At 46.4% G+C, this 16,025-nt stretch overlaps 1 protein-coding gene across 1 annotated transcript in view; it reads left to right on the forward strand.

Annotated features, from left to right (window-relative positions):
* The window catches only part of LOC140212903 (uncharacterized), a 50,955-nt gene extending 38,982 nt beyond the window's left edge, over positions 1-11,973 (forward strand). Inside the window, exons 6-7 of the mRNA XM_072284023.1 lie at positions 1,286-1,625; positions 11,069-11,973. Coding sequence (XP_072140124.1) covers positions 1,286-1,625; positions 11,069-11,295 — 567 coding nt within the window. The 3' untranslated portion in view covers positions 11,296-11,973. The remainder of the gene's footprint in view (positions 1-1,285; positions 1,626-11,068) is intronic.
* Positions 11,974-16,025: the final 4,052 nt, after the last annotated feature.

A 16,025-nucleotide genomic window follows, 5' to 3' on the forward strand; every position in this document is an offset into this window, starting at 1 on the left:
CGTATTCTTCCATCCGGAGAGCCTTTGATCACAGGAATAATAAGCAAAACATCTAGTTAAGGTGTCCCCCTGCACTAGGGCACTTGTGAAGAGAGAGAAAAAAAAAACGACACTCAATAGACCAACCCATTTCAACCCGGAGTACAAGTGCGCAGCTGAAGGCATGGTAGGTTAAAATATAAACGCAGTCATTTAGCTGATACCAACGGGTATTTAGGAGAAACTGTCATCACATTAGCTGGCGAAAATCGCAGCATCTGCGTGTGCTCGAAATATTAGATGAAAAATAAGATATCATTAAAAATATCTACAACGGTATTGTAGCAGAGAAATGGTGCAAATTTTTTGCCGACACTGAGCATTGGTGAAATATATGCCGCATAAGAATAGACAAACAAGTAGCATGTAAATACTGCGATCGGACAAAAGGCAGCAACACAATCATTACTAAATCCCAGGTCCACAAGAAAAATTCGTCGGCAAGATTTCTCATTTTTATCTTAGTCAGAAACGGTGTTCATATTGAAATTAAGGTCAAATAATACATGTTTAAACGACTCTTTTGGTGTATATTCACAGTATGTTGGCTCTAATGCTTGTTAAAATTGTTAGCTTGCTTGTATAATTTATTTTATTAAATTATTACGATTGTGGCAACATGTTCGCATTGTGATAGTATGCAGTGAATGCAATATAAACTGCCTACATTGTTTCTTTTTATCTCGAGCTGTGGCGTTCAAAAGGTGAGGCAGAGCTATTATCTTTGCCGTTTTTTTTTTCACAGGAGAGAAGCTCGTATAGTACTTTTTTATAGATGTAGCCGGAGTATTTGCAGTTTCCTTAGTTTTGCAAGTCACATCCGGTCACATTATAACGCAAAATTTGTGTGACTATAATTTCTCCCCGTTAAAAGACACGAAAATAGCGGTATGCATTAGGGAGTAAGACAGAGTAGCTAATGTTTTTGTGGACTATAGCGGGAAAAGATGGAGTTGAGGAAGACATGCAGTAAGTAGGACAAGGATCAGCTGGTATGACATCATTATAACATTAGTGGCAAGTAAGGGAAGGTCACTCGCGGAAGCACGCGAACGAGATGGTGTGGTTCAATTTGAATAATTGCACGCCTCTCAGATATTCTGTGGGCTGGTAGATGACAGAAGTAATTCGACGCCACTCCGGGAGGCCTTCGTCCTACAGTGCACACATAACGCTTAGTGTGTAGTCTATTTTGAGTGTGATATGTTTATGAACAAACGATCCTCGAAATCCGCCGTCTCTGCAGACACCAACTGCTGCGACATCTGCCGATGTACAGCCGCCCGCTACTAGGGGGCAGCACGTTTCACAGATGACACCCTCTCTGTCGTCGACTACCCCTCCGACACAACAAAGACCAAGTGTGCGCCCGTTGCCAAGTCCACCCGCACCGAAGATCACTCCAGTGCCTCCATCGCAAACATCTATCAAGCCAACTAGTACCCGAATGCCGCCATTGACGCCCAAGGCCATCCCAGTACCGTCAACGCCACCACCCAGAACGCCACCACCTACAACGCTGAAACCGTCTCCTCCTCCGCCAGCCACTACTACACCGAAGCAGCCAACTTCTACCACGTTGAAACGTATGTATCAGAGTAACCAATGTCCGCACCATATATATATATATATATATATATATATATATGTATGGTTTGTATGTATGTATAGCCGCGGTAACCCAGTTGGTAATATCATCGCACGCGTAGTGCGAAGACATGGGTTCGTATCCCACCTGCGCCAGTAGCTTTTTTATCCACTTTCATTTTCATCAACTTTTAATGTCTTGATTCATTTAGCAGAAGTAACTTCCCCTATGTTGTCCTTGGTGTCTTTGTTTACGGGCTTCTGATAATATGAATGTATATATATATATATATATATATATATATATATATATATATATGGATTCTAACACCGAAACGAACAAAAAGTGAAACGATGCAAGCCATAGTGAGCGAGGCGAAGTCAGAGACATTTGAGCAATGGGACGTTTATTCTAATCATAGAAAACTGGCCATAGATTATTTTTCTACATAGCCTCTCTGCACTTCAAGGCCTACGTTTCGTGAGTTTTGTATATTCCATCGGAAAAGTTGTTTGGTTGCACCAGCAAGCAATTTTGCACCGCATCAATGAGTTCTGCATCGGTCGCAAATCTTACCCTGAGCTCTTCTTTTAATACTCTAAAAACGTGAAAATCGCTTGGAGCCAGGCACGGAGGAAGGAAACTCAGGAGATGCCCTGACGTCACTCTTTGTGAAGCGAAAGTGAAGCGGGAAGTTGGCGTTGCTCATGGTGTTGCTCCGCCTATCGGGCCAGCTCTCCTCTCTTGTTTACATTTCTCGCGAAACCACGCCGCGCCGCGCGCAACCGTGCTGCTCGGACCCGCGCGCTCCGCAGCAATACTAAACAATCGTTAGCACGTTAGCGTGATTCCGCCAAAGAGGGCAAAATTTCTAGCGGATATTTCTTCGTCCGTTGCCATTGCCGTGGCGTGGTACATTGCGTACAGCGTTGCATGCGCGTCCATTTCACGAATTTTAGTTCCTCCTGTCCCACCTGGCCACAGCAACATGCGGTAGAGCACGCTTCAGATAACGCAGCGCAACAAAACACGGAGACCAATAAGACCTGCCCGCACGGCACCTTTCTCACGGTACGAAACCTACGGAGCAACACGCGTGAGCGCACAGAACAACAACAAAGCCACCATTGTGGCCCGAAAGGCGGGGCCACTACAGCAAAGAAATACAAAAAAAAACAGCAAAACAAAGGAGAACCTACTACGTCATTTCCTCCACACTTTTCTCCTAGCGCGCGGAGGGAGTAGGGCCTCTCCTCAGTTTCCTTCCTCCATGGAGCCAGGTCTGCAGTGTGGGGCGGGTGTTCGAGCAGTTCGAATCCCAACTCCTTTATTGTTTCGGCCGTCCGTTTGGCAGAGTGTGGCCCAGCGTTGTCTTGCTGCAGAATGACACGTTTTTTGCAGTTTTCCGCGATGGTTGGATCTGATTGCAGGTTCCAGTTTAGTTCGCAACACATCAAAATAGTTCTCAATGTTCACAGTTCTGGCTCTTGGGATGAAATGAACGGCTACCACACCTTCCATGTCCCAGAATAGTGTTAGAATAATCTTACCCGCTGACGCCTCATGTTAAAATTTCTTAATTTTGGTGATGATCAGTATTTCCAAACGATGCTCGCAGCCTTGCTTTCCGGTTCGTGACGATGTAGCCAAGTTTCTACAGCAGTAAAACGTCGCTTTAAAAATCTATCTCCCTCGCAACGATAACGGGCGAAATATTTGCGAGAGATGTCTAACCTCTTTGCCTTATGCTGCGCTGACGATTCTTTCAGGATCCTCCTTGTACACACTTTCTGAAAATTCAGCCTGTCGTGTAAGATGGAATACGCTGAACCATTACTGATCCATAAAGTATTGACGATTTCATCCGCTGTAATTCGTATGTTTTCCATCATGCTACTCTCAACGGTTTTCAAATTGCCCTGAGTCTTTGAGGACGATTGCCTTCCCGATCTTTCCCCGTCACGTAAAGAAGTTCTTCCATGTTTGAAACGCTCTATCTATTCATAGATCTCGCTTCGTATGTTGACGGTTGCTTATCGCATCGCGATAAGCAACTGTCACCATACTATGCTTGCATCCGATGAATAATTTCCTCAGGTTTAACGCCTTCCGCAAATAAAAAGCGACATACTGCCCTGATTTCTTCCTTGCTGCAGATCGACAATGAACATGCCATGTTTAACGGTGTGCTACACTCTAACCACTAACGCGGAAATAAAGTGACACGTTCCACAGAAGTGTTGCAGACGACACTAATTCAGCGCTGGAACTAGCAGTGTTACCAGACCCTAGTGCGAGAAATTGCAAAAGTATCTTTACTTTTCTACTTGCCCTGTTATATGGCTAACAAGCTTGGTGTCATTTTTCGACGATGGGATTTTTTAAGGCATTCCAAATAGGCTTAAAGTCCCTTAATTGGCATTTTGAGCCTGTGCATATGCAGTTTTTTTAGGTAACTAGAGCCAAATTTTTAAAATATGCAGATGCCACGAAGCTGAACCATACCGAGGTATTGTTGCCAGCAGTCACTTGGAGATGATCAGATAATGGTTTTATATTCCACCTAATTACAAGATTAGTCCTAATTAATTAATCAGATTATCAATTATTTTAATGAGCAGACTCCTGATACGGCTTTTGTTGCTCAATACGCGCTACATAAAAATATTTTTGCAAGCGTGAAAGAAGCCCGCGAATACACGCAAGACTGGCTGCTCGAGGCGCTTTCACTTGCTTGTACAACATATATTTAAATTAAGTTTACGAAATTCCTACTCAATGATGGTGACTTCGCAAAACATATCCACTTGGAACAAATTCTGAGCATAGCCATAGTTTCGCGATAATTACTCCAAAAAAAGTGCAACAATGTACATTGTAGTGCTACATGTTGTTATTTCTCTGCTTCTTTCCATAAAGAAGCGCTTGGTTGGTATAGTTAAATGAACTAAAATGCCTTATTACACGAACTTTTCTAGCACTCTTTATATCTCAACACTGCTGCTCTTTTTAAAATACGAAGTACATATGTCTTGCGAACGTACTGACCTTATGTCGTAAATTGCAAGTGTTCCGTGAAGCTTATAAGAGCAAGATATTGGATTACGATAATTTGACAATACATAATTTCAAAGTGATACTTTTTCTGCAACTTCCCATGACAGGGTCCGGTATTCTAAGGTAATAAAAATATTTATGATAGACCAAACGCGACTTTGAATGTAATGTTCGGTAAAAAGACGCCTATAAAAGTGAAGCTGGGGTTAATTCGTTATGCGTTGTTCTCCACAAAACCAAGAATGACATTAAAACAAGGCGGCACCCTGTGTGGTGTACAGTACGTAGACTTCTGAAACCGTTCTTAGTTTTCTGCGCAAAGCAGCGCCCTTTTTCCTCCCACAGAAAGCTTACACGCTGCTACAATTTACGCGTAAATCAAGATAACTCGTTGCGGAGGTACAATTTCTTTAAGTGTATAGGCCCCAAACAAAAGAAAAACTGCGTCAGTTTGGGAACTTCAGAAAAGAGATACCGCTTTATCGGCTTTACTATATATATATATATATATATATATATATATATTGCTATGGAACAATATGTGCGATCACGAAAAGGCTAGCAGTGCGAAGACGACGATAAGAAGCTAGCGCGGGCTGTTGCCTCTTGGCCAAGCACAGCGTATTTTCTTGTAAATATACTTGTACATAGTTTTTCGTCTGCGTCTTCCTACGTAACATATCTGGTGGAGGTGGACGTTCCCTGTACCTCATCACGGAGTTTCGCAGTGGACGGTACGTCGAGCCTTCCTTCATGGCTCCCGGCGACGACAACCCGACTCCGCCAGCTCCGACACCTGCTGCCACTTCGACGACCTGCATCACTCTCCCCGCTCCCCGTGATCCTGGCGTATTCTCGGGCAAAGATGGGGAAGACGTCGATGACTGGGTCAGCCTGTTTTAACACGTCAGCCGCAATAACCGGTGGGACCCTGCTATTATGCTCGCCAACGTAGTCTTTTACCTCGGTGGCACACCTAGAGTTTGGTATCGCACGCACGAAGATGAGCTCACCAGTTGGGATTCACTTAAGACACAGCTTCGGGATTTGTTCGGCAACCCCTACGGTCACCAACTTGCCGCGCAGAAGGCGCTTTCCGGCCGTGTGCAGACGTCAACAGAGCCCTATGTCACGTACATTCAGGACGTCTTGGCTCTGTGCCGCAAAGTTGATACCCACATGACTGAGTCAGACAAGGTTGCCCATATCCTCAAAGGCATTGCCAATGACGCCTTCAACTTGCTCGTTTGCGACAACGTAGCGACGGTGGATGCTGTTATAGAGGAGTGCCGCCACCTGGAACTCGCTAAAAGCCGACGTATTGACCAGCAGTTTGCCCGTCTGCCCAACACCCCAGCGACATCGTCCTGTGCCGACACTCTTCGTCCCAACAACACTGCCGATGTTACCAAGATCGCCCGGCGCGAGATCGAGGCCGGGCGATCCAACACATCTGCAGTCACGGTCTCACTGATCCAGGCTGTTGTCCGCCAAGAATTCGAAAACATGGGTCTTCACACCATCTGCTCGGCCCATCGTCCTGATACCCGCCCGGCTTCTTCGATTCCGCCCCGTCCCGCACCTCCTTACCCACCACGTTTCCGCAACCCATCTGAATGGCGCACTGCTGACGACAAGCCCATTTGTTTCCACTGCCATTGAATCGGGCACATTTCTCGGCACTGTCGCCGTCGCTGGAGTTCGCCGACCCGGTCTACTTATACCGCCTACTCTCGCCCCCCAGGTGGCCCTTCTCGTCCCTATGCCGCACGCTCCGATTACGCCGCCGCTGATTCTCCTGCACCGAACCGCTCCTATTCTCGTTCGCCTTCGCCCCAATGACGACAATCTCGCTACCCCCAGCCCCGTCGCTCCTATTCGCCGACTCCCTTCGGACGCCACTCACAGCCGGAAAACTAGACGATGCAGCGCCTCGAGGTGACGCTGCATTGCTCCCTACGCCACCAAATCCTCTCCTGACGTTGCCCACTCATCTGAACCTTCTTGACGTGCAAGTCGACGGTGTTTTTGTGTCTGCACTCATAGACACTGGGGCGCATTTGTCCGTAATGAGCGCTGACCTTCGTAACCGGCTCAAGAAAATTATCACGCCCGCCACGACGCCTGTTGTCCGTGTCGCCGATGGTGGAACAGCCCCAGTAATTGGTATGTGTACCGCACGCGTCTCCTTCGCCGATCGCTCAACAATCGTGCTATTCACAGTCATCGCCCACTGTCCCCATGACATCATCCTCGGCTTAGACTTCCTCTCCGCACATTCTGCTCTCACCGATTGTTCCGCCTGTACTCTCCGCCTTGACCTGCCTGTTCTGGATCCTGCTGAACCACACCCCAGTCGCCTTAGTTCCGTCGACTTCGTTCGCTTGTCACTTTCGGCACTGACCTACGTTGACCTAGTGTCTTCCCCACCAGTCCCCGACGGTCACTACATTGCGGCTCCTATGCAAGACGTCCTCCTTACACACGGGATCACAGTACCTCATACAGTTTTATCTATTACGGTGAATTGCGTCTGCCTGCCAGTGGTCAACTTTGGCTTGACGACACAAGTGCTGCCACTCGGGATGTCTCTGGCCCAGCTTTGCTCATTCGCGGATCACTCAGTGGCATCCATTGCAGTAGACGACACTTCATCCGATGCTCCTCTACCATCGCAGTCGGCAAATTGTACCATCGCTGACTTACAGCAAATGATTGCGCCCGACTTGCCGTCCGAGCACGCTCGTGAACTCTACCGTGTTCTGTTTTCCTACCACGATATTTTTGACTTGAACGATCGCCCTTTGGCCCAAACTACAGCTGTCAAACATCGCATTAATACCGGCGATGCCCCTCCTATTCATTGCCGCCCGTATCTAGTTTCACCAGCTGAGCGTCAAGTTATTCACGCAGAAGTTCGCAAAATGCTTGCCAACAACATTATTGAACCATCACATAGTCCATGGGCGTCACCTGTTGTACTGGTCAAAAAGAAGGATGGCTCATGGCGCTATTGCGTGGACTATCGGCATCTTAACAGGGTTAGCAAAAAGGACGTGTATCCCCTACATCGGATTGATGACGCCCTTGACTGCCTCCACGGTGCTCGCTATTTCTCCTCTATTGACCTTCGCTCCGGCTACTGGCAGATTGCCGTGGACGATCTCGACCGCGAGAAGACTGCTTTTGTAACAACCGACGGTCTTTCTCAATTCAAAGTGATGCCGTTCGGTCTATGTAACGCCCCTGCCACTTTTGAACGCATGATGTACTCCCTTCTTCACGGTTTCAAATGGTCCACGTGCCTGTGCTACTTGGATGACGTTATCATATTCTCCCCAACGTTCGCTCCGCACCTCGAGCGCCTCTCAGCAGTCCTGGACGTTTTTCGTCGAGCCGGTCTGCAACTCAACGCATCGAAGTGTCAATTCGGCCGTCGCCAGATTACCGTCCTTGGACATCTCGTTGACGCGAACGGAGTGCAACCAGACCCAGGCAAGATCCATGCTGTTGCGCACTTCCCTGTTCCGAAGTGTGTCAAGGATGTGCGCAGCTTCATCGGCCTTTGTTCATACTTCCGCCGTGTCGTGAAAAATTTCGCTACCATAGCACGACCACTAACCGAGCTTTTGAAAAAAGACGCCCCTTTCCAGTGGGGCGATAACGAGGCCTCTGCATTCTCACATCTAATCGACATAGAATATTCGTATAGTGTCACCTATAAATCTGGCCGTTTACACAAGGACGCCGACTGCCTGTCTCGCTACCCGGTCGAAGAGCTTTACGACGCCGACAGTAGTAGCGCCAACGGCATTTTCTCTGTGTCTGCCTTCGCTAACATCGCCGATGAGCAGTACCGAGACCTATCGCTACGAGCACTTATCGAGCGTCTGCGCTCAACACCTACCGACGAATCCGTTGGCCGATATGTCCTCCAGGGCGGCATCTTGTATCGAAGGAACTTCCTCCCTGACGGCTCTGATCTTCTTCTTGTCGTGCCAAAACAGCTACGACAGACTGTGCTCGTTGAGATCCATGACGCACCCACTGCAGGACATCTTGGGGTAACCCGCACGTATGACCGCGTCCGCCGCCGCTTCTATTGGCCTGGTCTCGCTCGCTCCGTTCGACGCTATGTTGCTGCCTGTGATCCCTGCCAGCGTCGGAAAACACCTCATGTGCTACCTGCCGGTCATCTCCAGCCGATCACCGTCCCTGTAGAACCGTTCCTTCGTGTTGGATTAGACTTGCTCGGTCCCTTTCCCACGTCATCCTCTGGGAACAAATGAGTAGCCGTCGCGACTGATTACGCCACCCGATACGCTATCACTCGGGCTCTCCCTACCAGGTGCGCCGCTGACGTCGCGGACTTTCTCTTGCGTGACATTATCTTGCTTCATGGCGTCCCGCGACAGCTGCTTACTGACCGTGGTCGAAACTTCCTCTCGAAAGTTATCGCTGACATTGTGCGTTCCTGCTCCACTCAACGCAAACTGACTACCTCATACCATCCTCAAACCAATGGCCTGACAGAGCGGTTAAACCGTACTCTTACCGATACGCTGTCCAAGTACGTTTCCAAAGACCGCCACGACTGGGACATTGCCCTTCCTTACGTAACATTTGCGTACAATTCTGCCCGGCACGACACCGCCGGTTTTTCTCCATTTTATCTACTGTACGGTCGCGAACCTACCTTGCCCGTAGACACGGCACTTCCTCCTGCTGCAATCTCAAAAAGCGAGTATGCGCGCGACGCCATCGTCCTCGCCGACCATGCACGCCAGCTTGCCGTGCTCGACTGACGGCCTAACAAGCCACTCAGCAGTGTCATTACAACGCCCGCCATCGTGACGTACAGTTTTCGCCTGGTGCGCTCGTGCTCCTGTGGTCGCCTTCACGTCACGTCGGACTTTCAGAGAAGCTCCTTTGGCGATACACAGGGCCCTACCGCGTGCTGCGCCAGGTGACGCCTGTGAAATTGCTCCTGAGGGTTCAACCTCGTCCTCTCTTCTGGCATCAAGTGATGTCGTCCATGTCAGTAAGCTCAAAGCCTACTACACTGCTTCCGAGTCCGATCTTTAGTCGCTCCGGGACGGTGCTTTTGCAGCCGGGGGTAGTGCTACGGCACAATATGTGCGATCACGAAAAGGCGAGCAGTGCGAAGACGACGACGACGATAAGAAGCTAGCGCGGGCTGTTGCCTCTTGGTCAAGCGCAGCGTATTTTCTTGTAAATATACTTGTACATAGCTTGTCGTCTGCGTCTTCCTACGTAACAAGATATATATATATATATATATATAGATAGATAGATAGATAGATAGTTGCTTCCATTTACCGCTACCTCTAAAGGCATAGGGATGAGCTTTATTTGTGAGCTGTCTGCATGTATAAAAAGCGAAATCGCGCATTTCTTTCATTTTCACATTATGATCACTGACCCGTAATTCAGAACGTAAACTACAGATGCGTAAGTGTTCTTTTCAACTTCTCTGAAATCAATCGGTAACAGTGATTTTCGTCTCCAATGTGAACATTGTGCGGTCGTTTCCTTGCGACCGTGGGAAATGCTAAGCCTCCCCCCCCTCCCCTTGCCCCAATGTCTTATACATATATACTTATCGACAGTGCCAATACAAAGAAACCGCAAGAAGGTGCGCCAAGGTAAAGTCAGCGAAAATCTTACCTTAGCAATGAAAACGCTGACAACTCGACAGGTGAATCCTGAAATAAATGCTCAAACACGCATGTCTCTTTCAATGCGGCTGTGATCGCCCATTCATTTCATTTTCGGTGATATTGTCAGGTCTGTTTACGCGGACTAGGAAAAAAAGAAGTGTTGTTCGTTTAACGAACTTAGTTTGCCATTGCTTAAATGCAAAAGCATTTAACGGTCAGGCTGTCTGATCGAAGAGACAGTTCCGTTAAGCGATTTCCATTTACCAAGATTCCACTGTAACCTCTAAGATGGTAGGATAGATGGCCAGGGGCGCCTGTAACAAACTAAATGGCGAATTATTCCTTATCTTCATCGCTTGGTGACATTTCGCTGAATGTTAAGCGTCTAATGCTTTTAGATGGCGACATTGTCCAAGAATAATAAATCTTCAACGGTACATTGTCCAAGAATAATAAATCTTCAACGGTAACCCCCGTTTATAAGCACGACTTCAATATATAGTCCATATACATTTGTTTATTTATATTCTTTCTTCTTAATCACGGCGGCAACACTTTCTTTTTAAGCGTGAGTTACTTTACTCAAGCAGCAAGTGCTATAACAAGTGTCAGAGTTGAACGTCACTGTTTGCTTGCTAACGAGATCACACGTATGCACTGAGCGACTGAGGATTTCTCGTGCGTCGTGTCCCACTTGGCGCAGCTCCCGGAGAACTGCCCCCGACTCTCGGCTCCATGATCTGCACCGTGGCCAGCGAAGGCGCGATGGAGCTGCCACCGGACGGGCTCTGCAACTTCATATTCTACGACTCACTGAGGGATCCCTTCGAGAAAATTGGCCGACCGTCCCGGGGAAACTTCAAGACTTTTCAATCGCTTGCAGCCGCAGGGAAGCAGACGCAGTTTGGGGTCTCGATATCTGCCGTGTAAGTAGACTGACCTGAGGCGTGATATGGCAGTAAGGCAAAACAAACACGAGACAGGACGCAGAAGGCGAGACGAGCAAGCGCTAACTTTAAACAAATGTTTTTTTTTTTTTTTATCAGAACAAGAAGTAAACGTGGTGTCCATTTTTTATCATTAACAGAACGTAAAAAATTTGCCCGTGTTTAACATTACTGCACTTATTTTGCACAAATTGTGGCATCATTTGTCCGGGACATCAGAATGAATATTTGCTTTATTGACAAGGCTTTGTTAATTAAATTTCAAACTAAACCTAGTGCCGCCCACCATGCAATTTAGGCAATGTACAATGCGACTTCGAAAGACTCATTTGTTCGAGTTGTGACACCAGTATCGATGTATCAATATACGCGCTCTAAAATATGCAATAGTATGCATCTGGCTTGTGTTAACTTTTGAGTCTCAACAAGTAAAATATTACTGGCTCTCCCGTAATCTAGAGTTGGTGTAAGCATGAAATGGCAACCGGCAAAGCAGACTGGTTGAAGATGATACTAAGCACAAATCTTAAAATGGGTGTAGTGCACGTTCTCAACTTCACACCGCACCACACCGCACCACACCGTACCACGCCATACTGCGCACTGGTCCACATGGACGCTGCCCAGCTAGAAGAAGCAATCCGGCTGAAGGTGGCACGGCAGGCAGTGAAACACGCCAGGGAGACAGCGCGCACTGCCAAGCAAGAAGAATGAATTGGATTCTGGAGTTTTGCGTGCCAAAACCGCGATTTGATTATGACGCACGCCGTGGTGAGGCACTCCGGATTAATTTTGACCACCAGGGGTTCTTTAACGCACCCTCACGCACGGGACACGGGCCTTTTACAGCGAAGCTGTATACCTCTACCGTCCTCGGAAATTTTCGTGTAATTGTGGTAAGCAAAAAGACTTCGCATACGTGGGCCGATCCCGAAGATGATGCAATGCCGGCCCGACCCGCGGCGGAGGTGCAGCTCGCCATTAAAGGGCCCACATACACATCCTCGCTAGTCATCCTTCTTCACAGTGTGTAAGGGCAGTGAGTTTTTTGCATTTCGTCTCCAACTAAATGTTGCCGCCGCCACTGAGATTTGATCCCGCGACCTCGTACTTAGCAGCGCAACAGCATAACCGCCAAGCCACTTCGGCGTGTAGAAGCGCCTGAAGAAAGTTCAACGCAGAGTGGCGCCATCTCTTGAGGCGACGCAAAATGAACGACGGCGAACTCACGAACCCCTGGCGCCAAACTATGACAATGAACTGTACGGTGCCCTGTTTCTGCCTTTTGATCGTCCCTATTGGAAATTACAAAATTTCAGCGCACTAGAAGTTACAGCTTGAGTGATACTGTGAACAAACATCAGGAAGAGCTCGGGAGCAATATTTTTTTGCAACTCGCTTGGGCAGTGACTAGCGTAGCTAACCTGGTTGTGTAAAAAGGTTTGGGGGCCAGAGACCGTACGTTCCTAAGTTTTACTGGTTGTCTGTATGATCTCGTTTTGTTCTCGCAACTTGCCCGTGTGCTCTCGTTTGAGCGCCCGGAGCAAGACTGGCTTTTGCGCCAAGCTCACTTGAAAATCGCAGACAACGGGGGCTAATATCATTTCACGCTTATAAACGTGTTTTGTTAAAAAAGCAACTTCGAAGAACGCATCTTTCTCGGAAGTTTTGTGCCAGCTATCCATAAGTGGGGCTGTTTCAATTCATTCCAAGTGTACGTTCCTCGTAAAATAACTGTCTACAAATGTGCATTCCAAACTTCCTGCGGCTGCATAGTTGCTTTCGCGTTGCGCTGCTAAACCCTCGGGCGCGGAGTAAACTCACGGCTGGGGGGGGGGGGGGGGGCAATTTCAGTGGGCGCGAAATGCAAAAACGCCCACGTACTGCGCATTTGGCGCTCTTTAAGCAACGCCAGCTTCTCGAAATTAATGGAGTCCCCCACTACTGCGTGCCTCCGAATCATATTGTGGTTTTTGCAAATAAAATTCAAAATACGATTAGGTCGCAACCAATATGGGCGCTAAAGTTGATGAGTAAGAAATCGACAAGTGATATCTTAATAATTAGTCGCATATGAATTTACATTGTCCAGTGTAATGAACTTACACTATTGTGAAATAATCTAGCTAAATGAGTTGATCGTTTCTATATGCAAAGAAGATGTTTAAAAATTCGATTAACGTTAAAAACATCAACATATACGCGAAATTTCGGAGCGAGTGCGCGTGCCACACAGGCGGGGCTTTAAAAGCTATATAATTATAATCGGCACGAGTGGACGGAAACTCTCATCTCATTACCCTACCGATAGACAACTGACGCATTAAGTGCCGAGCTTGTTGTTTATTTCGGCTTCCATTTCTTCTTAGACTCGCTTTTCTTTATTCTTGCGTACTACATCAGCTTCTTGTAAATGTGACTGGCATCCGCCTATGTTGCAATAAGACGCAGGAAGTCAATCCTTCCATCTGTGGACTTTACTGCTGTGCTTCATGAAGGCTTCATTTAAACATCTCGCGGTGTGCCCGATGTAGAATTTGGCTCAGCTCAAGGGACGCTCTATCCACCTATTTTACTCGTTTTTTCGTAGAGGGACCGATAAAACAAGCCAGCGTGCGCATCCGCGTTTTTCCTAATAAAACATTTATACAATAAACAAAAATTGCACGTATAATGTCAATTGAAAGTTTTTCCCAAAGCTCACAGTACTAAATGTGAGTTAGAATGTGGTATACAATCGCTTCGATTTTCTTAGGTTTTTTTTTTTTTTATGGGTTTGGGACATCAAGTATGCGTACCTTGTGAACCGATGCTTTGTAATAGCATGTGCCACGTTGACAAAATGGTTATCAAACTAAATGGTCTTTTGTACATCCCTTTTAGGTACTCGAAACATCTCTCGTAACCATTATTGCCTCAACATTTATCATACATTGTCTTTGTCCTCGTGACATCACTGCGTCGACGTCTCACATTGCACCCCTTGCGGAACGGCTGATTCCGTTTCGTCACAGCTCGTGAACAGTGTAGTACATTAGCATAAACATTGAATGAAATCGAAGCTGTTACAAATGCCGCACATAAGCATAAACTTTTCCGGCAGTGGGACGCTACACAAGAGGAAAATGTACGCATTTGTGCACTTCACATTGTGTTGTACTGTATTTATATAATCACTGCATGAAAGATTCGAATTACTTCAAACACACGCCATAGATTTATTTGCATGAGGTTCTTTCATTGCAGAGTGCCTTCTCCTGTTGAAACGTGCTCTGGTAGCATGTAGTTATTGTTATCGGCAAGTTGTATTCCGACGTGTTGATATGCCCATTTCGAGGTTTATGTTGCCAAAAACGCGGGAAGAACTGCAGCATCAACCTTTTAACTGAGTTATGAGCATTTAGTCTTGCGTATAGTGAATTGTACAGTGTGCGTGCAGGAAATTGTAGTGTGCATTTGTTCAGAACTGCCACGTAAGACGAGAATTGCAGTTTCATTCCCTCCCACTGAATGCTTCAGCAGTGCGAGCTGCCATGCTCTATCGCATAGAACTGTGTTGCGAACCTTTATTCTATATATATTTTGTGTGAAAAAAACGACACTTAAGGAGGGGCTACAACTACAATATCTAAAGTAAACTAAAACTTCTTCATATCTCAAACCTTTATTTTCAGCTCACCTGGAAGAATATGTAGATGGTTGCATTTTTTTTCCTTTCAGTGATATAAAACAATTTCTGACCCACATAAATAATCAGACTGCAATAGCGTGGGCAAAGGAAAAACTGTGGAACCACAACATCTACCACTGGGGTGTCATGAACATGCACCCAATAATTCTCGGTATACGAGGCTTTTTAGAGAATGCCCTTTTAAGCTTAAAGGTACGTAGCTTATGTTTCTTCCGCGCTCTTACTGCTATTTACCGTTCGTCCTCGGGGAGCGTATTTATTACGTATGTTAAATAAGATGCCTTACAGCAAAATCATGCATTCTACAAAGTTATGGGATAATTGACTGACACTTAAGAAAATTTTCATACTTTCTTTTGGAAAGAAAACAGTGTCAAAGGAAAGGGCACCTGCAGATGAATAAGCTCATCGACATCATGAGGTCTTTTATAAGATCAGTTCATGAATACTTTATTATTTTGACATTGTTAAAATATATGTGCAGTAAGCACCATTAATACAAAAGGCAGACCTCTTATGAGATTTATCTGTCCGCTATGAATGCGGACCGCCAACATAATTACAGGGCGAGCCATCGTGGTTCTTGTTAAATGTGTTTGAAGTTTACGACACATTGAGATTGTGTATGTGTATCTTCCAATCATAGCGAAATTTTCGGATAGCAATATTTTATAAAATGAGCAGCCGTGGAAGTGGTATTAGCTCTTGCAACCTTTTCGTGCTAGTTATTTTACGATAAGTGATGATGTAGTTGGCGTACGAGGCGTACGTTAGAGGCCCCTACGCATAAAGCTCAAAATCTCCACCGAAAGAATCTCAACAGTGTAAATAATGTAATAACGTCTCCTTTGTATGATTTCGCTTATCACGATAAGCTCAAATTAATAGTTACATTGTTCAAGTTTGCTCTTTGCTATAGCTCGCAATACGCTGATTTTCTTTTTTTGGATGTTGATGTCTTGTAGCTATTTCTTTTCAGCCGCAAAGCGGAATATCACCTAATTGTATTAGCACTTCTCCTG

Source organism: Dermacentor andersoni, chromosome 8, assembly GCF_023375885.2.
Source record: "Dermacentor andersoni chromosome 8, qqDerAnde1_hic_scaffold, whole genome shotgun sequence".
Lineage (NCBI taxonomy): Eukaryota > Metazoa > Arthropoda > Arachnida > Ixodida > Ixodidae > Dermacentor > Dermacentor andersoni.